Source organism: Melanaphis sacchari, unplaced genomic scaffold (genome assembly GCF_002803265.2).
Source record: "Melanaphis sacchari strain LSU unplaced genomic scaffold, SCAv2.0 Contig257_pilon_pilon, whole genome shotgun sequence".
Classification (NCBI taxonomy): domain Eukaryota; kingdom Metazoa; phylum Arthropoda; class Insecta; order Hemiptera; family Aphididae; genus Melanaphis; species Melanaphis sacchari.
This window is the reverse complement of record NW_020271130.1, coordinates 146,609-172,463: the sequence shown is the minus strand read 5'-3', so window position 1 is coordinate 172,463 and position 25,855 is coordinate 146,609. Positions and strand designations below refer to the sequence as shown.

General features: G+C 26.1%; 2 protein-coding genes across 4 annotated transcripts; both read right to left on the bottom strand.

Moving 5' to 3' along the window:
* Positions 1-56: 56 nt before the first annotated feature.
* LOC112595110 (L-threonine dehydratase catabolic TdcB) lies at positions 57-10,651 on the bottom strand. 3 transcript variants are annotated; one of them, XM_025340202.1, is made up of 10 exons: positions 10,319-10,650; positions 8,055-8,177; positions 7,888-7,958; positions 7,139-7,426; positions 6,513-6,675; positions 4,973-5,128; positions 4,221-4,357; positions 2,867-3,092; positions 1,917-2,042; positions 57-225 (listed from the first exon to the last, which is right to left on the bottom strand). In XM_025340202.1, exons 1-9 carry the CDS (start codon positions 10,349-10,351, stop codon positions 1,926-1,928), a joined length of 1,314 nt encoding a protein of 437 aa, XP_025195987.1. In that variant the 5' UTR covers positions 10,352-10,650; the 3' UTR covers positions 57-225; positions 1,917-1,925. The 3 variants fall into 3 exon arrangements, with proteins under 3 accessions (XP_025195987.1, XP_025195988.1, XP_025195986.1); XM_025340203.1 differs by lacking the exon at positions 57-225 and having other exon boundaries at positions 1,789-2,042; positions 10,319-10,366; positions 10,439-10,651; XM_025340201.1 differs by lacking the exon at positions 57-225 and having other exon boundaries at positions 1,789-2,042.
* Positions 10,652-16,357: 5,706 nt separating this feature from the next.
* LOC112595113 lies at positions 16,358-24,877 on the bottom strand. Its single transcript, XM_025340205.1, has 3 exons — positions 24,209-24,877; positions 18,341-18,472; positions 16,358-16,547 (listed from the first exon to the last, which is right to left on the bottom strand). Exons 1-3 carry the CDS (start codon positions 24,464-24,466, stop codon positions 16,461-16,463), a joined length of 477 nt encoding a protein of 158 aa, XP_025195990.1. The 5' UTR covers positions 24,467-24,877; the 3' UTR covers positions 16,358-16,460.
* Between the last annotated feature and the right edge of the window lie 978 nt (positions 24,878-25,855).

Sequence of the window (25,855 nt, the reverse complement as noted above, 5' to 3'; positions counted from 1 at the left end):
GATTATTATTATAATTATTATATATTTAACCAATAGTGAATTGAATAGTACGGTAGTATGTATTAAATAGATTTATTATATAACATATTTTAGAAATTCGATTTCGTATGATAAAGGTAATCTGAAAGTATACATTTAAAATCGAATTTCCAGACTTCGAAATATCGACAATTTATGTTGAAAGATCGGCTTGACTCTGTGTTGGTTTCGGAGTAGGCGTTAAACCTAGAACGTTATACAAGGATTATAATTTGTTGTAACGTGATAAAGAAAATGAAGTAAATATGCGATTTTCTTCATATCTGTTGTGGAATATAAAAGACTGGAAAAGTAGGCGTAACTGGAAAAAAAGGAATTTTAAACCATTATATTTACCCTAGAGTAAAATAATACTCATAGTAAATTATAAAATAAAATTTCCATTACTTTTTCCATTACCGATAGAGTTAAGAGTTAAATAATAGCTAGCTAAGTATATTATTCAAAATGATAATGGAACTATTTTCAAAACTATAAATTTATTATAAATTATATAGAATTTTAATATTTACGTAGTACCTATTAAAATTTAGAAGATTATAAGATTTGTTGTTCGCTTTTATGAGTATATTATGAATATTTTTCAGACATGGTTACCATATACAGTTACCTCTAAATGTTATTTATTATGATATTTTAAAAACGTGAAATATAAACTTATTTATTTTTTTGTTCTAAATAATAAAAATATTTAAAATTATAAAAATAATTATTACCGTTATTACGATCAATCAGAAATATATATATATATATATATATACAGTTACTAGTAGCATGATTATTTATAATGCTTTGACCAGATATACAATATATCGTATAGGTTTGGCATTATTGTTTTTATTGTAGGCAGTTAAGTCCTGTTATTATGATAAATTTTGAAAAATTAAAATAGTAGATATTAACATAACATTAGCGTATGTAAACAGATTAAATCTCGAACCGTCGAGAAAACGAACGAGGGCTATATTATAAGGCCGTAAAACAAAAATAGACTACGTAGTGAAATAAATTGTAAAAATGCATTTGTTATAAATAATCTTTTACCAAAATGATCGTTAGCTGCACTAGCGCAATACAAACACTTGACCGAAAAAATATTGTCCCGTTAAAGCACATACTATTTCCCCGTCCACTCACTATAATTTTTGAACATTTGTACCAATTCGGTTTATATATAATATATCAGTATTATAAACAATTTCAAAATACTTTTTATGAACAAATACAGTAAAAAAAATATATTGTAACGGAATGAATATATTTTAAATATTTTTATTTTATTTTATTTTTTAAATCTGTTTGTCAAAAGGAAATATTATTTACGACTATGTCTACCTCTCATTTAAATTATAAACATATGTAAACCTGATAATACAATAGTAATCGTTACAAAATCATATCAGTACAATTTTAAACTTGTTTTGTTTGGAAAATTAATAAATAAGAAAATCTCATTATATAACTATTAATACATTTAAAAAAGTGTTAACTACGTATTACTGTATACTATAATCATGTTCTGTATTACATAATATTATTATTATGTTGAATTGTATTCATTCAATACTCGTTCTTAAAGCGTTATGTGTGTGAACAAATCGGTTAATTTACTTAAACGATATTTAATCTAATCTAATGGAACTTGCGTGAAACTATTTAAAATTTTAACTAAAAACTATTTTATTGTTATGCGTGTTTGTGTGTGTGTGTTTAATTGTCAAAATACAAAATAAAATATCTTTGTCTGCAGTACAAAAACAAAAAAAGTTTATTTATTTCTAAATTATTATGTCAATAGTGATACAGTACGCCAGTATTAAGTAATATTATAGCAAAAAATCAAAATAAAACACTAATGGAAAAAAAGAAAAACATACAATCTTAGTTCAAAGAACTTTGGGTAATGGTATATCACCGAACACGGAAGAGCTGTAGTTCTTCGTTACAACCTCTTGGAGCAGACGAGCGTGTTTCAAGTCTCTCGTTTCGCATACGACTTTGACCTATAACAGAAAATTGTACGTAATCTATGAATATTAAAAATTGAAGAATAAATCTATACAGAAATATGATTTCATGACATATTAGTATGTTATTTATTGGTATAGATGATAAAAAACAAATATCATATTTATAGGTTACACGATGGTTTAGTAAACATAGTTACAATAAAAGAAAATAGTGTCTATATTAATATATATTTAATAATATTGAAAGGTTAGATTAAATTAAGTGTTTTGTTATTTTTTTTTTTTAGAATAATAATGCGTGACGACAAAAAATTCACTCTCAAAATAAAAAAAAATCCAATTAAAATATGAGCTATTGAATTTTACGTAACATAAATCAAATTTTTATAAATATTTATAGTTTTTATAGTTATGTATATATAACATTTTAGACTCCAATAATAATTATTTTTTAGTGGCCAAATTCAAAAAAATTATTTTATTTGCTTGTTACCGTTTAGTTTTTAAGTCTACATAAATAATTGTTTTAATATTTTTTATTATATTATATTATAATGATAAAATCACTGTTAGACATTATGGTGTTTAAAATGATTGAATTTTGATGGGCTACCGTAAATAATAAAAAAAAAAAAAGGCAGATGATGGGCCAAAGATTGATCCTATAACAACACGAATCAAACTTTTATAGGTACTCATTTGTTTGATCTAATTATTTTTTCTGATTTTATATAAAACCCAAATTTATTATGATCAATACGTGCCTTAAAATGTATTTATTTTTTAATAAATAAAGTGACTAAAAAAATTAGATTTTCAAATTATAATAATAAAAAAATAGTCAAGTTTACACTGACCCTAACGCTGAAAACGTCGTCCGATAACCAAGCTCTTTCGTGTATGATATCCTTCACGCAAACACCAATCGTTGCCAATACTCTGCACAGTTCCGCAATGCCACCGGGTCTGTCGCTCAACGTAGCATGGAATTTGACTAGTCTACCGTCGATGGCCAGTCCTCTGTCCAAACACCTTCCCAAAATGGATGTGTCGATATTGCCACCGCACAGCAATAGAACAACTCTAAAAATACCATCAATACAACAATTAATAATTGTGAATGTTTAATAGTTAGGTATTACTATTAAAATACATTATTGGTCATTATAATGATTGAATTGAAATTAATTCATAACATTATCGATTAAGCAATATAGTTTTGTACTTCATACACTTAACACAACTATTTAAACAAATTTATTAAGAAAGTATAGACGTCAAATTATTTTCAAGCCAATAATTATGAAGTATACTCGTATATTACACCAAATACCTCAGCAATTTCCAATTTGGAGTACGTAAAAAAAAAATTAACTAATGGCAGAAAATTTTGAATTTGTTTATTTAAAACGATTCGTTTCGAAAATATTTAATATGTGTTATTAAAAATGAACATTTGTGTCACAAATTAAAAGTTAACCGTCAACTTATTTAATAGATATGGAGTGTAGAATGTAACACAGAATGTTTTGTTATTTTTCATTTAAATTTTTTAAAATTAGTTGTGTGAAAAAGTTAAAAAAATTATAATAATGGGTACAATCACTACAATCTAACAAGATATTAAACTTTGGGGTACAAAACGAAAAAAAAAGTTGAAAACCGCTGAAATACCACATTCAACATTTTACTGATGACTGACAGTCACCGTAACGAACTACAATAAATTTTCAACAAGAACTACTCGTAAATGAAAACTAAATAAATGGGGTAGGGGAAAAAAATAAAAGTTAATAATTTAGAATAAATATTTTTCATTTTATTTTAAATTATTAATATTATATACATACTTTCTCAACCGAGAAAAATAATGATATGCCTTGACAATTTGTATATCATTGATTAAATTGATTAATTAATTAATTAATTAATTTTATTTTTTTTGATATAGGTACATTAATTATACGAAAAAAAGATTTTTTTTATTTTAATAACTATTATTTTTGGGTTTTTATTAAGTATCATGTGATCAGATATATGTGTTTTTTCAGTCTGTAAACACTCTAAAATAATTATTCAACAGATTTAAAAAAAAAAAAATTATATATATATTGCAATTCTTAAAAAAATAACTATTGGTAGTTAAATCAGAGATCTGGAAAGTGTAATATTTGATCATATTAAAAAAATGGTTCAACACTACCCACTCACTTTTTTCCTATGAACTCGTCCAAAGTACCCGACAATGCGGCAGCTAATCCAATGGCTCCCGCGCCTTCTACAACACACTTCTCTGATTCGACGAGTCGCAGGATTGCCATCGATATCCATTCTTCTGTTACCACAATCTAGAAAAATATAGTTTGTTTAGTAATATCTATACATAATATTTTATAATTAAGTACACAATAATCCGTTGTTTCGTTGTGTTCAGATTAACTGGTAGTATAGGAAGGAGATTATCGTAAATGGTTCTGTGAGTGCGAATGTATTGACAATATATTATATTTTCCGAAGCCTTATAATTTACATTTTATTTGGAAAATCATAAATAACTAAAAATCACTATTTATTACAAAAATTAATTAATTCTAGTGTTCCTTAAAATATTTACTTTAAATATGGGCAATATATTTTTTTGTTTTCTCTCGCTGGTATTTATCTTAGAATGTTTTTAATTGATTTTTTAAACATAAAAACTGGGATTATTTTTTATTTTGAAAATTATCGTTATTTTTTTTAAAGCACTAAACAAAATTGTTTAGAATTATTTACGATTTTCCTACTACTAATCAAATATATTCAATTCTATGCGACATGATGGTTTGCGAAAACACCTAAAAATCGTAATAGCAAAAAATGTTCGGATGTATTTATCAAGTTAATAGTAGTTATCTGTAGTAAGTCGTGTATTTAAAATCCCGAGTTTTGTGAATCAACGGATTGGGACTAGGCGTACTTACCATTTTATCAATCAAACCCACGGCAGTAGCATACGCGTTACACCCAACTCTGGGAACTGCCAAGCCATCAGCCAAAGTGCTCCTGCCTTCGACGGTAATTGGACTACCATTTTCCATGGCTTTCGAGAAACTCGGCACGCGGTCAGATTCGACACCCTGAAAAAAGTTTAATATGAAATTATATACTGATAAAATTCAAGTAATCCAATTCACATACACGCGATACACTTTCTAATTTATTTTACTGTTTTTTTCTAAGGATAGTAAATTTATTATAGCCCATGATAACAATGATAACAGGAACAAAGATATTAGGAAAAATAATAATTTAAAAATAATTATAGTTATTATTATAATATTAGCATTTTATAATTTAGAAAATTGTATGATTGTATTATGCTATATCAATGTTATTATTTTTTTTATTTTTTTTAAAGTAAAAAAAGGTAATTTTAATTTAAAAAAAAGTTTTTCCATTGACACATAACATACGTTAATTGATATAAAAAAGTTTTGAAGAAAATGTCTTTAAAAACATAATTTATAAGTAAGTAGGCAGGTATGATTATTAAAATATTCCAAACATTTTGATTAATTTATTAATAAAGAAAAACATTTTTCAAAGTGATTATATTATTTGCTTAATTATTTAGAATATTAAAGTGTGCTACAATTCAGACTAAATTTATAAAGATTCGGATCAAAAAAATAGTTAATGTGTTTCAACAAACCATAGTTATAAACCATAAAAGTACCATTAAATTATATTTCAGTTTAATATTATATCAGTTTTAATTTTATATTTATAAACAATTTAATTAAATTGTTTTTTTAACTAAATTATTAGTAATTATTTATTATAACATAAATACTTTTCGAATAATACGAGTAACATATAAATTAATAAAAAATTTAAATCCGTTTCAACAAATTCGTACATTTCTTTTAGAATATATACTTTTTTAACTTTTAATAAGCGCGCGTACAGAATACTTTGGTTTAAAAATTAACCACACGTATTTGTACGTACAATAAAATGTTCATTTCAAACTCACATATGTTACATACTAATGTACGCTTATTACACACTGAAATCTGAAAAATATCATTATAATATGATTACAGATTATAGAACATACATTTTATTTCTCTATATTTTTCTCGTTAAATAGACGTAAGGTGTACGGTTACAGTAGAGTAGCTAAATAGCCTATTCAATACGCCGTGCGATTATAATAAATTTTTAATATTAAAATTTATTAAAAAATACAATATTAAAAACGTTATTGAGAACATCAAAAAGTCGAAAATAGTTCCAAATTATTTTAATTCATGAATGATTTTATTTAGACACAATAATATGAAATTATATTGCAACATTCATTCCAAGATCTGTTAATAGAAAAAATAGAAAAAGGCGGGAAAAAATTTTTCATTGAGGAAAAGTAAGTGTTTGAATTTTAAAGGTACGTAAAATCTTTTTGAGTATTCAATTTCATGTTTCATTCGTTATTGCAGATGCTATGAAATTCATACTTACAATAATTTTACAGTTTTTTTTCAATGTTTTGACGGCTAGCGACACTCCAGCTATCAGACCACCACCACCGACTGGAACGACGATCGCATCGGCGTCCGGAACGTCTTCTAATATTTCAAGTCCCACTGTACCTTGACCGGCCATTATGTGAGGGTGATCGTACCTACATTTAATAATGGTTGACGTTTGTAAAATACAATTAAATACTTTATACAGACTGTTTAATACATGTTATAATGTTACATATTATGTTTAACCTTATTGTAGAGGTATACCGTATACTACAAAATAAAAATAATTTAGGACTATAATTATAATCGGATGGTGAACTCTCTCGAGTAAAAGATGAAAATAATTGATAAAGCAAATATTTAAAAAAATACGTAAGTACTTTTTATTATTTATAGATGAGTGATTTACTAAAACAAGGAGTCGAATAATAATATAATGTTCGTATCGTGTAATCTTCGTAATTTAGCGTTAACGATATGACTTTCGATATAATTTATCATGTTATATTTTGATTTAAATATCCCATGTATTAATAATTTAATTTAATTTAATTCATATTCTTCTAATATGGGATTATGACATTGTTAAACCGACACAATATACTCTGTACAGACCCATTTATGTACATGATCCCTTTCTCCTTCGAAAGCTTGAGCGCTATATGCTTGGACTCTTTCATGTTGATGCCCTGAATGATGACAGTTGCCCCGAAATTCCGGCAAGCTTCAATTTTGATTATCGGTGCAACTGTAGGCATAACTACCGTCACTGGTACACCGAGTCGCTTACCGTGGTAACATAAAGCCTGCGCATGGTTACCCAAAGAAGCAGATATCACGCCCTTTCGCTTGTTCTCGTCGGACAGCATCATCAACGCATAGCATGCACCACGTTCCTTAAAACTGAAATACATGACAATATTTTTATTTTTTTATGAAAACCTACTTAAAAGACGAAAAATGTATTTAAGACGTATTAAAATATTTTTTTCGTGACGTTTGTTACGTCCCTCATCGATATACAGGAATCAATATTTTTACACCAAGTATCGCTATAGTTGTACACATAAACAACAAACGAGTTATTTCGATTTTTGAAGAATTTTCACCAAAAAATCGAGATACATAGATGAATCGATTTAAAATGTCCAACTTCAGACTTCAAAAATTTAAAGACCGCATTTTTTTAATTTATAGTAATATCTTTACAATATTCTAGTAGTATTATAGTTTTTTTTAGGATATGTTTTTCATTAATTAAGTACTAGAGGTACCAATAGTAGAGATTCGTAAACATTAATTGTACGTATATATTATAGTAGAGCTGTTGATTGCAATCGATTTAAATGATTTGTTAATAATACCTTCCGGTGTACTGCACAAAGTCCTTTTTCAAATAAAGTTCCATATTGACAACACTGGACAAATGCGATCTCTGCATACAAATAATGAACAGTTAAAAATATAAACTGTTAAGTTATAACAAATTTAATCAACTAAAAACAATAAGATATATTAAAAAAACGCTTACCGTGCACGCTGTTTTGATAACACCATCTTTTATCTTGTAAGCGGCAGACGTTATATCCTCAAATGTTAATTTAAGAGGGCTTGATTCCAGACAGTATGGGTCTTCAACTTCGGTTTCTTCAAACTATATTTTACACGATAAAAAATAAAATAAAATATTTAGTTGAATGTGTAAGGAACGTTATAAAATAATTAATAAATTATGCATAAAATAGTATGTATATTGTTTGCATTATGTAATTATACTTCAAAAATCAATCAGTATTTATTATGGGTATACAATATACATATTTTATCTATTATTGTATCTAAATAAAAAATACAATTGGTATAAATATATGTAATTTATTTTGTTTTGTAATCTTACATTTCAATCATTAATGTTTTTATTAATTCTAGGTATATTTTTTCTGTACTATAAAAAATTTGACATTTAAATATCTATTACCCATGTCTGAATTGTAACTAAATTTGTTAAAATTGTATTATATGAGATATGTTTGTATACTAATTTTTAGAAAATCTTTATTTAGTTTAAATAAATAAAAAAATATTAAAATATAATTTATAAAAGAGTAATTGCTGCATATCAGGTGTTAAGAAAATTTGATAATATCTACTTAATATTGTTAAAAAAATAGATTAGGTATAATACATTTAATTATACAAAATATGTTCCTTATCTTATATTCATTATTTTTAGATTGATACTAGGAATTAACTTAGAGATAATAGTTAATGAAGAATGAACATCATTACAATACATATAATGTATGAATATATTTATGAAACTAAATAAGAGATTAATTTTACTACAAAGCTATTAGCTATATAAATTATTTATAATTATAGATATTTTACGTGGCTTATTAATTGTTTATTTGGTTTTATAATTAAGTCAATAAAAAAAAAAAAAAAAAAATAATAATAACACTTAGTTTAGTTTAAAATAATCCGTAAAATAAGTACTTGTACTTATTTCAAACCATAATATATTATAGATAAAAGTTTAAAAAAAAAAGATTAATAAATGAACAATTTATTTAACACTATAATCTTGTAGTGAAAGACGTCATACTGTTAGAATACCGTATTTGTACGTAACATAGCAAATTAATGCTCAGAAAATCAGGTTTAGCTTCATTATTTTAAAAAATTAGAGTGAATCGACCTATAATTCTATAATAAAACTTGATGGTAAGAACATCTTCAGCTGTGTTTGTAAGAGGGTTTTTACAATAATTTAATTTTTTAAATAAGTTATGAGCATTTTTAATTTACTTTATTTTACGTACATACGCAAGACCTGCTAAAAATTGAACTATCGTAAAAAACCTACGTACAAACATAGATAATATTCTTACCATAAAGTTTAATTATAGATCGATTCACTCTAATTTTTAAACTAACGAAGCTAAACCTAAACTGTTTGATGTTAATTTGCTATGTTACGCACTTGTAAGACGAAGACAACAAATATCTGTATAGCATCCTCTTAAGCGATCTATTTATCAGAAAGGACTATTGAAAACAAATTTTAATTCATCAACAATTATAGTTTACATAGGCAATTATTCTTTTTTTTAACTGATCACTTTGATATTCTTAACATTCAGCTGATATACGTTTAGTATTTCGTAGCTTTATTTTAAAACATATAAAACGAAGAGCGTAGAAAAATTCGAAAAAATGGTTATAAAAGTAAATTTATTGGAAAATTCAAATGTGTATCGAAAATGACAATCAGACTGTAGACTAAGTTTGCGGCAGTAGAAAAATATGAATATTTTTTAAATAAAATAATCGTTACTATGAGCCGGCTAAATAAACGTGTAAAGAGAATTGCCCGAAACGAACTTTTTAACGTAAAACATCGTCTTGTTTTGTAAATTACATTGATATTTTTCCATCGTTTCGAGCGTCTAATATCCAATACGTAGTAAAAAAAAAAAATCTACGCCACTTATGTCAGCGTTTTCGCGACAGTTTTAATATTATCTTGTACACCCGTACTACGGTCGTCTTAATGCAAACCCATTTGATTTCTGCGGATTAACAAATCGTTGTACACGTGCTATTAAGTTCGTAATATTATCCGTTCACATGGCGGCCAACCCGGAACCGGGGCACATATTAATAAATAATATGTGCGAATTTAGCGACCGACCAACAATTTAATTTCTCAGGTGTAACGCCGTTACTCAATACTTTATATTATTATTATTTATTAAATTATTTTACTTGCGTGTGTGTACGTGTACTTACGGTGCCGTCATTGTTTTCGTTTTCAGTGACCATTTCGTGTCACGGCGCCTATAATGTTATACGACAACGATAATATTATATATTATTACAGTGTAATATTATTTTAGTATATGGGCGCACCACACGTTGCGACGATTAAACGGGACGTTTGACCGATATATTTTCATGTGTGCTCAACTGCACGGTGCGTCGCGGTTCACGGAGATGAAATCGATCTGGCACGTCAATAATGATAATAATAATAATCACTGTGATGAAGACGGTATAAATAAACACGAGGATGTAACTGCGACGCCAAAGTTCGCTGTCGGTCGGCTTTTATCAGCGTTTTATAGTCGACGCCCGTCGGTATAATAATATTATGTACCTACGCATGCAACACACGGCCAATCGAGACGGTCGTGTTATTGGCCGAGATAACGGCAATAATTCCTTGACGCTCCGATAATCGCCCATTACCGTAAAAAATACGTCGATTGTTGTAATGTACGCATCATTAACTAACACACGTATAGGCCACGTTATGCGATAATATCGTGTACAAGGTGTTTGGTCCCGTGACAGTTCGTAGGTCGATAATTTTTGATTTTCTATAATACAATATTATTAATATTGTATATTAAACAGGCAGACAAATCGTAATCGACACTGTTTTTTCTCGGTCGAACACACGCTGTCGCATCTTACCCACATCCAAAACCTAGGTTCAACTTGGTTAAGTTAGGTAAGGTTGGGTTAAACCGCCATACGACACCCGGGTTTTAGAACTCTTTTACGTGTGCGAACGTAGACGTAAACAAGTATTGTTACGTGAATATATTTCATGTTATGTAGTATTCTATTAAGCGGATAGATGTGTCGTGTGTGGGAAATGTATGAAGAAAAATAAAGTTTTTATTGCGATGTTTACAATCATTGATTTTTTTTTTTTTTTTTTAACAATAATAACGATCGTACACGAATAATAATAAATATTAATCTTAATTAGTCCACATTACGTTTGTAACCATTTTTCTACAATAATATTTACAGTAGGTACTTAATTAATTCACTAAATAGTTTTATTTAATAGTATTCGTTCCAAGTGGAGAAAAATAAAATTAACGACTCGAAACTCTAAAGGTCGAGGCACATTTTTGCGTAACGATAAAATCAACAACAACGGTCGTATCGATCTGCCGGCCTCAATGATCGCTGATGGTTTTTACAATTACTAATTTTATTCTACGGTATCATAAACACACATACGCATGATTAAAAGCGTAATATTATTTAATTATTATTTATGATGTTTATGATGTATGTGTACGATACGCTGGTTTAACAAGCATTAATTATTATACTAAACGGTCATTCGTTTAACCAAAATACATTATTATGTTCGACCCAAAGGTCGGACTCCACAGCGATCAAGACAATGTTGTTATACCTATTTTACTGTTATTTTTGATCACCAACGACGATATATTATTATTATTCGTATAATATAATATGATTTTCAACATTAGACTTATAATATTTCGTTTTTTTAAGTCACCGCATCTGCGTAGATGACCACCGTCGAGATTAAAGTCTATTACACATTTTATCAAATGAACACGCTCGTATAATAATAATTAATCCTATTAACATAATATTGTAGCTGTATTATAACAGTTATCATAGTAAAATAATTATCACTCAAATATTATGTTCATTATAATAATATAGTGTATACACAATAAATAATTGTTTTTACACATAGTTTACTACGCTAATTGCTAGTTAATTTCGCAACAAATATCGATTGACTTCTAACACAATGTTTATCAAAGCTCAAATTTAACTCGAAACAGTATCGATTTTTTCCCTGTTCAAAATTAAGCTTATAGAATTTTAACCATCTCTTTTTAAATTAGTTGAGATACTGAGCGAAACAATTATTGTAATGATTTTACAAAATGTGTTTTTTTCGTTTTTTGCATGCATTTGTCTTCACGTTTTGGAGCGGTAAAACTACTTTGATATTCAACATAGATATATTTTATGATGGGAAAGTGAATATATTTATTAGTACTTTAAGCGTCGAAAGTAAAAAAATTCGAGTAGGTACTTTTCTTAATGAGTTTATCAATTACGCTCAAAACATTTTAAAATACTTTATGAAAACTTATTAGTTAGTTATAATTGTATATAAACACATCGATTTTTTGCAAGAATAAATAGTAAATACATAACATAATATAAATAAATAAATATAGTTAATTATTCAAAATTTAAATACAAGCGCAATTTGTACACGAACAAAAAATTATTAATAATAACATATAATGTGAATTATTATATTAATTATAATAATTTAATGAACACGACGTTTTCTGTAAAAATTAATTTAACCTTCACTATTAGTGTATTACTAGGTAATAATAATATGAAATACTATAGTAATAATAAAATTAATATATATGTTATGGATAATGTTAATATTTGGATAACGACGACATTAGCCGGATAATGTCGACATTAGCTGTGCCTTTTGGCTAATGTATAATTTTTATTTATAAACATGAAATATCAAAATCATTCAGAAAAGCTTAACGTCAACCAGTCAATATTTAATGATGTTAAAAAAATAAGAGTTTTTGTTAACATTATTTATACTATCACAATAGTAAAGCGTTGGACTGTCAGAGTATAAAAACGTATCTTATCTTAACTTAAAGTGCAAAATTTATGAGTCTAGTACTCTAAGTACCTAAGTAGGAGTATCTTAATTGGACGATACCTATTTTTGTTATGACTATAATTTTAAATTTTATACAATATGCGATTTGTAATTGGCTTGTTTTCAAATATGATATTTGAGAGTGCATTTGTCAAGTGGACAAATGTTTTAATTTTTTATTCAAATAAAATGGAACAAAAACAGAATTTTATCATTTATTTGATAAACCATTGTCTAAAAAAAGAAGATAATTTATCTTATTTATCACACGAAAAATACTTAAATACAATTAGAGAATTGAATAGCAGCAATAAAACATATTATTTCGTATTAAGTCTTTATTCAACATATAATGATTTATTCTACTTTTCCAACTTTTCTTAAATATTTAAACAGTTTTTCGTGATATTATTTTAATAGTAAATGTAACCTTTTAATTTTTAAAACAATGGCTAATATCAATAATTATACTAAAAAAATAGCTCAATACAAAATATAAATATAAAAATTAGATGTATAATAATATTTATGTTTTTATGAATTATCTTACATATAATTCCATAATTAATCTATAATTGCTAAAAAATTATAGAAAATATTAAATATTTTTTAATATGTTAATATCAGACTTATTATTTCCATACAAACAATATGTTTCGAAACTCCTGAAATTTTTTAATGTTGTTAATATGCTTTTATAAAATATAACATTTTTCACCGCTTTTATCCTAGTCATTAACTTATTTTACAAATTAACATTAGATTCTGTACATTATACATAAATTGCTGATGTAAGTTTTTTTTTTTTCATATCTATTGTCACTTTTAAGAGCAATAACAATATTTAACATTAAAAATTGTTTCTGATAAAAAAAAAACTTGATTTAGTTAATGTTTTAAAGGTAAAAGTTAAAAAATTCTTAGAATTTTTAAAAATAACTGGAAAAACCAAATTTTTTACAAAACACTAATTTTTGACAAAATTGATTTTATTTTTTTTTTTATTCAAACCGCTAAAAAATATGTAATACATGGTTCCTTCGAAGTTTTCTCAAAGCAACTAAAAAAATCTTAAAAAACTTAAGTTGTAATTTATTTTATATAATATGCATTTCAAAATCGAATTGAAAATTAACTACTCTATGTATTTAATTGTATAATAATGATTTTTTTACTACCTAGGTACTGTTCAATTTATTATACTCTATATACTATTAAATATTTAAATTATTTTAGTATTTTTTCATAAATATTTATACTCAGTCAAAAATTTAAACAAATTATTATAAGCTTTGTTTCTTATGAGTTTTTCTTACAAAAATAAAAAAAAAATAGTAAATTAAAGTTAAACCAGTTACATTTTATTAGAGCTTATAGTTCAAATTTTTACAAAATTTGTTAAGATTACCTAGTTAAAAATACATAAATGTTTAATTTTATTAATAAAATATTAAACATTTAACACAAGAAACTTCATAAGTTATTTTTCTAACATACTAAAAATTAGCACAATGTTTGTATTTTAAATTCAAGCTTAAATTTTAACAAAATTAATCATTCAAGCAATAAATAATGATTTTTTTTTAAACAATTTTCGATATTTTAATAACATTAAAAACATATTAATCGTAGGTATTCGAAATACTTTACCATCAGGCTTAATATACATTTCTATACATATTAACTTTTTTTAAATAATTAAAAAACATTTAAGCTACCTATTTATAATTCAAACTTATACACTGCATTGTATGGTATTGAGTTATAAGATTTAAAGAATAATATTATAATAATTAAAAATATAATAACAGATGTGATATTAATGGCAAAATCATACCTAATAAATACTTGTTACCTACTATACAGCAGATATATTTCTTTGGGGTTTTTTTTTTTTTAATTTAATGAATGTAGTTTAACTATACTGGATTAGTGGGTAGTAATCCCTTTTTTAGTTTTTTTCTATACAATGAATAAACACAAAAATAATTATTTACCTATTCCTATTAAAATAATTTGATAAGAAAATCATTAAATACAATATGATCGTATTTGTATTTTAATAAAATGACCGTTTAAGATTATTAACCCAAACTGTGATGTGGTTTGACAAATAATTATATATCGTTTGAAAGAAAATGCTAACTCTATCAAAAATAACACTTTAAAAATAAATATAAATAATCTCATTGTTGAATTCATTTATATACAATATAATATAGCCATGTAAAGTTTCAAAATATAAAATCACATATAATTTACATATAATTAATGAAATTCCTTAGTTTAATAAAGATAATGGTATAGTTATATTGTAACTTTGTAATTTACAGACGAAAATGAATAAAATTAAATCAAATAAAGGCCGAAAGGCATTGCACGATTGCTTATCTATGTCAAAATAATTTCTCTCGCTCAAACGAACGCTGCTCTATGGTTTTATCTAATATATAATAGATAAATTAAGCGACTTTAATATAGAAAATGCATTAGTTTTATAATAACTCTTCATAAATGTTAGCAATATATATTTTAATATTTATCAAAACACATAATTTGTCACAAAACGTAATTAAAATAATCATTACAAAATGAATAACTAAATATCTCCAAAAAAATTGTTTAAAGTTTTTATAACTCAACGCAGTCAAAAAAAAAAAAAAATAAAAAAAAAACTGATTTTTTGATGAAAGTATTTCATAAATGATAAATATATTTTAATTCTTAATAAACGAGCTGTTTAATTAGTTTAAAAACTCTTAATTACTGAATGTATATTTAAATACATAAATGGAAAAATAAGAGATATCACTGCTGTATAATTATAGTATAAAATATCTAATAATCTCATTAGTTATCATATTATCGTTTATTAGTCCCAGTTAGACGAATGACCATTTCTAAATTTATTGAACACTCTTAATAAATGGATTAAATACTTATACTTAAAATTTTCATCAAATTCAATCACTTAATTTTAATGTAACACCTCTCCCAACTCAAAAATAAATTATTAAAAGTAAGGTTAACTTAAGTACCTATTTACTTAATTAATTAATATTATATAATCATTAAAAGAAAATTAAAAAACCAAAGGTATTAAAAAAATACATAACTTATTTATGCGTATTATTATTTTTTTTTTTTTCAAATCAAGTGTATTACAAAATATATAATGTATGATTCTTAATATGAAACAATTTAAAAATGCAAACAAAAATGATATGTACAAAAACTGAATTTTATATATTATGTATAATTAAACAACATTAATCTCTATCTTAAAAATCATTAATTTTAATAAATGGTGAATAATTAGTTTTGAACACGTTAAAAATGATTTAATAAACACGAAATAACATTTTAAGTGTCGTAACATATACTACTAAATATAATTATACATATTTATTGCACACTGATTATAACTGATTTACGTTATCATTGCAGTCCTATCAATCTTCCACCTAAATTGTTTAACATTTCGGTAGCTGACCTGGATAATTTTTTCGCCGTGTCCACTGGAAACTGAAAATGAAAAAGTATAAAAAGTTAAATTTAATAAATATTGGGGAAATATGTTATTGAATTTTTTATTCTATTCGTGATTTTATAAATTTAAATAATATTCTAATAGAAATATAATATAAACTAAATATATATATGTGTGCGTGTGTAAAAAATCCCAAACCTAAATAAATTATTCAAGTACTGAGCCATGGCAATTGTTCTTAAGAAAGTTTCTATAGTTTTAATGATTGCGCCAAAAATGAATTCTTCATTAAATAATATATTGTGCATCGATATTTAAATTATAAAGATATTATATTGTATAATACTATAATGTATAATATTAATTTAGATAATTGATAAATGTAGTAAGGTATATGAGAATATAAGTTAAGTTGCTTTATTTTAGAAAAATGTACGTTATAAATAAGTCATCATTTAACATACTAATGCCAGGTGTGACAGAGTTATAAATTATTTACACTATTGAATAATATAAGATTCGTATACGAACGATATAACATCAAATTTGACATGAGGTAAATTAATCAAAACTCAACGTTTATCTTGACCTAAATTTAATTTATGAAAGTCATATCATTATATTTCTTCAATTTATAAAATATACTGTTACTTTCAAGCATAAATCACATTTAATAATTAAATTATGAAATGCATAAGCCACCACACTTGGTGCTATTGAAACCGTAGCTTACTTATTACACGCACCATAAATATATGAAACAAAATGGAAGGGTAAATTAGTTGATAAAAGTAACAATAGACAGTAGGTAGGTAGTCCTTTTTGTTTCATAGATACAGAGAAAAAGTGATTTTGTTACGATCGTATTTTGTTTTTTAGATAGGTTACCTACCTAAAAATATTATGCAAACCGATTTCACAAACTAAACATTAATGAGAAATCTTAACTTATCGAAAGCTATTTTAAAAATATCTCTCTAAGGTTTGTTATAATGTATGTTATTACAATATTATAATTAAATGTTAATATTCGTGTATACGCTTAAAACCAATTCATTGATCATTGATCCATATCGAAATTATAAGTATATTGGTAACCGCCATCGTGTTTTTCCCCGAGCAAGAGTATTTGTCGCTAAATCAATTTATTTTATTTTTTAGGGAAATTATTCAAATTATTACTTACAGCTAATAAGCAATTTTTTAGGCTAATTAAAAATTGTCCATATTAGAAACAACATTTTGATTCCACTGTTTTGTTCGGCGGTATTACCCTCAAAATTATTTGGAACTCCTAATAATTTAAAAATGTTTGATAACTTAAGGTGTTTAAACAATACGAAAAGTTACCATTCTTTTGTAAACGTATAAAGCCCAAAAATCAGATTTAAAGGAAACAAACTATGAAAATAGTTATTATCGAAGACAATATTAGGTTAAATTTATACGAGCAACACGTCTTATAACTATGTTTTATGTTTATTAATTCAATAGAATTTGTTTGATATCCGATCGATCATTGATTTTAAATATTTAAACAATAGGCACAACTGTGCCAAGAAAATTTTCAAGATTTTTTTTATTTTAAAATTAAAATCGTGTGTCTCATAGTGTAGGTACACTACTACAATTAAACATACCTATTAATTTTAAGTGAAATCGAAAAACCACGACAATATGACTAATGAGGCTTTTTTATATTTACATATTATCTTGTATTTTATTTTGTATTTTTTTAGAAAATGTCCAATTAAATAAACTAACATTGAATGTTTTTAAACAAACAACGAATAAGTCTTAAGAGTACAAGGTCACGAGTTGTATTTACCGAAAGCGCCGAGGTCAGCATATTGGAAACAGTTTCCACGCCGCCGATTAAACCTCGTCCGATCCTGTTAAATTTGTCACCGTCGTTGCCGTATTTCTCTTCTTCTTTAGTCACATCGACCACTGGTAACGGCTATAACATAATATAATAAAGCGTATGATTAGAGATATAGGATATTTAATACCTAAAACACAGCATACGATATTAATATTCCCAAAAAATATCAAAGTATAGGTATCTATGCCCTAAAAAAATAAAATATGACATTATTCAATGTGTATTCTACTTATTTTTATTCAAAATTATATACACTTTATGACTACATATTTTTAATAGTTTTACCATCTAATAATGTTTTCAATTTATAATAACATTAGGTATATAATGTATAATATGTTTTTTTTTTTTTTTTTACTTGATACTTAATGGTTTTAAAAATACCTACTCTTTGAAATCTGAAATTCAAGAAATATGATCTACGTTATAATTCACAACAATTACTTATAATAGGTATAAAAATATTGTTAAAAACAAAAATAATGAATTTAGTAGCTAAAATTGTTTAAAAATTCAAAAAAATGCATACCTACATTGTCATGTGTCAGTGTCACATCAAATGGATTTATTATACTCCACTTTCAATTCGGAAAAAAAATTATATTCTTATAAAATAAAAATAAATACTAAATAATTACAATAATTAATGCAAATCTTTTAAATTAGATATTTCATCATGTTTTTAATATAATTTTATACGCTTCTACCAACAGATAGGTATTATAATGGGCATTCATATTTTTGAGGTGCACTAAATTTAAAAAAATACTATGTTATCGCCATTTTAAACTAATTATAATTTAATAATACATACATTAATTTTATGTAAGACCTTCATTTTATCCACCGCCTAATCTGAGGAACATGCCTCTCAGAAACGGTTTAAAACAATATCGGCGGTTATTACTAATTATATACGTTTTATATAATTATATCAATCGATCGCACTTAACTATAAGCCTCGCTATGTTTTTATGGTAATTAAGTACAACTCACGTGTCTACGTTACCATCAATTATAATAATCTAATAACCACAATACTCAAAATTTAGTTTTATAATACATAGTATATTTGAAAATATTTTTTAATTATATTGTTATACATTTGTTTAGTTATACGTCTTTGATTTTATAATGAAAGCAAAGTACAATGACAATATTACTTAGATTTACACGTATGAGGAATATTATAATAGTTTAATGAACAGGGGAAATATATAAGAGTGATACGTCTTATAGAAATGATGTAATTATTTCTCAACGTTTGGCTCAATAAATGTATAAATATAATTTATCTAACCACATGGCAAATACTTATGTATATTATGTTATTAAATTTATAAACAAGTTAATATTTTCAGATAAATAAGTAATTAAATATTAAAGGCCATACACAAGTACGTATGTATTATTTATTACTTAATTTTATCGTAGATTATAATTTTGTTATTTTATTATTATTATTATTATTATTACTATATTAGTGCATCACTATTTTTTAAATTTTTTATCGACTAATTTTATTTTAGTTATTATAGTGTATATTTTTGATAAGATATAGTGGGAAGAATTTGTTAGAGATGAGTAACTGTAATAAATTTAATATTATTTATAGTAATATCATTAACACATTATTTTACACAGCACTCTTAACAAAATTATCTTTTAATTCCAAAAATTGATTATTAATTTATGATTATTAGTTTTTAATAAAATACCTATTAACTATAACAAAATAATTATACAGTCAGTTGATATTTTATATCAAAATTATCATAATCATACAAAAGTTGTACTATAAGTGCAGTAAATTAAATAATTACATAATATAATATTCTAACTACAACAGTTTCGAGTTATTCTATCAAGTTTTAACATTTTATTACTATTAAAAGTAGTGCATGATGATTTAATATTAATATAATATTACTTGAATTCATTACAAGTCTTGTAAACAACGACATATTTTTATATTTTTATATTATTCAATAAAAGTAACGATCATTTTACTTAATGTTATAGGACATAGGTAATATTGTTGTGATTGAAATTTTATTCAATAAATAAAGTATCGGTATTAATTGTATTTACCTACTCGCTCTATTACAACATAAAAATAATTAGAGCAACATGTTACATAAATATAGTTTAAACAATATTATTGTAAACTATTATTTAATTAGTTATTTAAAAAAATACTGAAATAATGTTTATTGATAGAATGATAACTTTTTAGTTGTTTTATGCAAGATAGTATGAAAAAATACTGAATTAAATAGTTCAATAAAATGTAATTCAATCATGGGCCACCAAATCATGTTTAAGGGACCACTTGATTCATTACATGTTTAATGATAACTCGTGCAACTCGGTACTAATATTGCTAACAGCATCATACTTGGACATGATTAACTGATTACTAACTATTATACATAATTATTTTTTTAGTTTTTTAATAAATAAATGTAATTATTCAGAACATCTACATCTTAAGACTAATGTGAATTTTATTACTCATTTATATATTTACCACACATTGTTAAAAAAATAACGAAAAAATTGTAACATCATTGTGGGTAATTGTGAGGTTTATGTGTAATTGGAAGGTAAACACTGGTTTTTGCAGCCAACAGATTATAATGCATAATTATTATATTTTGTTAACTAATATTTTTCTATCAACCATTACCCATAAGAGTTGTATTATTTTATAAAAAAAACCTAGCATGTTTTCTCTCGATGACTGAATTATTGAATATTTTAAGTTCTAATCATCGTACTTTATTTTTAATTTTCATTATAATGTTGGATGCTGTTACAAATTAAAGACATTATTCATCACTCACCAATTTATTATTAAATATCAATTAATACGATTATACATACATTATCCGTTATTATAAATATATAACACTGCAGGTTCTTAGTACAAATAAGTACTTTTGTCATACATTTTAATATTTTTGTTACATGATAAAATATTATTTATTTTTTTTTTGTGTTATTAATATTTTTAATTTTTCTGCAAATGCAATATTATTGTATTAATTATATTGCACAACGTGTTTACCAGTTTCTGTACGTGAAAGTTGATATAGACACTTCTGCAATTACAATCACAGTAATTATAATTTAATACATCTTGATTTACAGACATACACGCGTACAGTTATTATTATTTTTTTATGCCATTGTCAACATTTATTACATAATTACAAAACCATATTATTTGCTTATTATGGTAATAATTTGTAAATTATTTACCGGAGATATATATTATGTAAATATCATAAAAGGTAGCAGTAGACACCTATAGAATATCTTAAAAATAAATAAAAATATTATCCAATATCCATACATAAATCACGTGGTTATACATACGCCGAATTATTTATCAGTGCACTCAATTAACTAAATATTATTTCAATGTACCGGAAACTTATGATAACTTTTTTTTATTTCATTGTTTATGTTATTATTTATAGTATATTCGGTAGAGAATAGTGAATAAATGTGATGGTAAAAAATTATACACTAATTAAACTTTTGATGAAAAAAGTTATCCATCGAAATGACACTAAAAATTATAATAACTAAACATATTTCGACAAAATGTGGCAAAATAGGTATTTAAGTCATTTTTTTATGGCAAGTATCCACTCTGTGGGCGTCTCCACAATATTCATAATATAAATTATTTGTATTTTATAATTGTGCATTATTACTCGTATATAATAATATAAATAATTTATGGTACACATTTTTATTTTCTATGGTGTTCTAAAACTTATAAATTATGATTAATATGTTCACAATTAAATAGAAATATGGCAAAAAAGCGCATTCACAGAGGTGTATAAATTAGTTTAATATATATTCACCTTAGTCGAGTAAAATTTTTTACTGTCTTTCAGTTACATAATTCAAGTTATTTTATTTCTATTAAAGATCCGTAAAACTTTAACAACACAAATGTTAAATAATTGTATGAATTATTGATTCATTATCTAGACGAATTCTGTTTAAATATTATCAAACAAAACTATTGTAAAAAAATATTTTAAGTTAGTGTATTTTAGAATAAACGTTTTATAATAATATATTAACTATTAGCTACCAAATAGAAATAATAATGATTCTACAGAATAATTAATATTGGTAAAATCGGTAAACACTGTTTGATAAATCTTTGAAAACCCTAATTTACTTTATGTTCAATATTTATTAAATAATCATAGAAAATGTTGATGTCATGTAGAACAATAGTTTCCAGTCGGTAGGAGTGGGATATTTAGATTCTACACGAGAGAATATAGTGATAATGAAATATTTTAAAATATTGTGGCATGAAATATCAGTCGTGTATATTAATTGTATAATGATACGTGTGTTTTCAAAAAATTCGTTTAAAAACATTCATAATATTTATTATCTATTCTTATACATTATACACATTTTTAATTGAATACATATTGTACTTTAGAAGGAAACTAAACAAATTTACTTATCTTCTTGTTTTAATCGAAATCTCTTAAATAATTATCGAGGAGACCGAACTCTACTATATAGTTACAAATTCAGTTAATCATCGGTCTAATGCATTAATTTATCAAAATATTATAAATACAGTGCAATATGCAACTTATTAAATGAACATTCAACTGAAGTAAAAGATAAAATATTTAAGTATAAATGTTTATTAATAAATATTTGATTTTATACGTTTATTGCTATCCATAGATTATAGCAATAGTGTGTCGCCCACCCCCTAAAGCATTGAAAAGTGTCACCAAAACTAAGTTTATAAACTTGATAAAATATATCTACTAAATACTTAATTTAGTCAGATTCTGCAATGATGGCATGTTGCTTACAAAACTAAAAATCACCAATTTTCTTTGTGTATAATATGAATAGGTAGTTTAAACTGCCGCAAAAGAATTAACTACTACAAGATAAACCGTCTGTAGATAAGTGTATATAAAAAAACGAAAACGAATTATAACTCAACATTTATAATAACCTCTCTTTATTTTATTATTTATTAGGTATTTCGAATTTATTTGTATTATTCGAAGTTTATATTGTAGCCACTTAGTCACGGTTATTTAGATGTTTCAAGTAGAAACGAATCCCTATTTTTTTATTTTCATATCGATAAAATCTAGTAATCAAATTAGAATAAAACTCGTGACAATGATTATTAGAAATCTGCTAAATGTATATCATTACATTTTACTACGTTATAATATCATAATATTGGCAATAGATCGAAATGTCGAAATTGAAACAGAAACGTGACGTCCACTGAATCATAATAATTTGTATGAGTGCTAGATTAGGTACATTATTATGTTATTAAATATTATGTTCATGGTCAGATGCTGCAGTGGACTTGGACCTCCTCCCCTCTACAGCCTCAAGCCGTGTCCCCTCCGCGTTCATACATATCGGTTGCATATAAAAATGTTCTGCAATCGATTCAGATGTATGTTTATATCAATTTCCCTACCACCCGCCAAACCGTAATCTTCTAGAGGATACGATGGAAAAAAAAGGATTATATAGAGAGGAAAGTCGCTGTTCGCAGTGGGCAACACGTAATAATTAAGTGACGATAATTATAATATTATGACGTGTGCTCATAACGGTATAAATATACACGTGTATAATATCGGTAGGTACATCATCGGAATCGGGTAAATCTCACGCGCGTCCAATCAAAACTCAAGCCGCGCAAGAACCCATCGCCGATTTCGTGTAATATAACGATAATAATGATAATATACTATTGCGATGCGTGTGCCGTACTTTCAAAAAATTCAACAGCTTGCCCTGGACGAAGGACAACTGCCGCTTCTCCCTGTCGTCGGTGGTGGCGTCGTCGTCGGAGGCTTCGTCGTACTTGGCGTCCGCCAAGGCGTCCAACGACGGGTCGAACGGTTGGTCCGTCGTCGCAGCTGCGTCAGTGGCGACCCGGTCGGTCTGCCGGAGCCGTCGGTCGGGCACCGGAACGGCCAACGACGAGCAACAGCAAAGGGCGAACCAGACGAGAGCGGACGTGTTCATGTCGCCGGCGTTGGAGATCTGTCGGTCGGGTTTTCGTCTCGTGAAATCCGCTGTTTCTGGTCACCGGTCGGATGTGCGGCGGACGTTGATGCTCGGCTATGTCCGACAATGAGAGATTTTTTTTTTTTTCCCCGAAGACTACGACGGTGCAAACAGCGCCCGCGCGAATATCACCGACTAAAAATTATTTGCGACGTGCCCGCGCGCGAGTTTATCACACTGGACCGAGTCGCGAACGGTCGGTCGAAAGCTATCGTCGTTATACTCGTTTTGGTGTTGCGCCAGTGAAAGTAGAGTGTAACAGTACTGCTTCTACTACTACTACTACTGCTACTACTACCACTATTACTGCGACGTCTGCTGTTACTTCTGTTATACTGTATAATAAACAACTGTCGTCGGTATTTTTGGCGATCGATTTCACCGCGTCAAAGACAAAACTGCGAATACGACATAATAATATAATTACATATATTATTATTGTTATTAGACGTTTCCGAATCGGTTCCCATGCCTAAAAATCGACATCCTAATTGGTCCCCGATATTTTAGGTGGCACACATCAAAATCGATTTCCGATAGAGACTTTCGAAAAAGAGGAAATTATGCAATCTAATAATATTACCTAATACTAATAAAACATATTTTTCGTCGTTATATAGGTACGGGTATAAAAAATATAAAGTAATAAATTGACGTTTAATTTAGATGAACAAAACAAATCACAATAAAATTGGTGCGATACGGACGATTTTCGAGTCGTTACTCGTTATTACTACATATATATATATATAGTAATCTACCAAATTTGAATAATCGTAGAGCAGTGTTTTTTTACCTATTTGATATCACAGAATACCGAACATAATATTTTTATTTATGCAAAACCCCTATGAAAATTATTTTTTTTTTTAAAGAGGGTACACAAAACATGATGATAAACAGCAACATTAGCATTGCATTAAAATATAATATTTTATATAATATATACTCGTCTAACGGTTTTTCCCATTAACCATTTTTTGATAAAAGCACTTTTGCGGAACCCTTAAGTGATCTCCGTGGAACACAAAATAAGAAATACTGCAGTAGAGTGTATGTACGAATTAAGTAGTGTTTGCGTTTAAAATTTATCTCTTAAATATAGAATTTATGCACAGTGAAAAAATAAGAAACTCAATAAGAAGATTTTACATTTTGATTTCAAAGACTTCTAGTTCAATTAAAAGATTATTATTTGGATTAAGCATTGTGAAAGAAGATATACAAATTAGGACTGTTACAAAAATTTTAAAATAAGGATTTCGAAATAGGATTGATATTAAAAATGTTTTTTGAATTAACCTTATTGTGGTCTAATTAGATTAACGATTAATATAAGTGCTAATG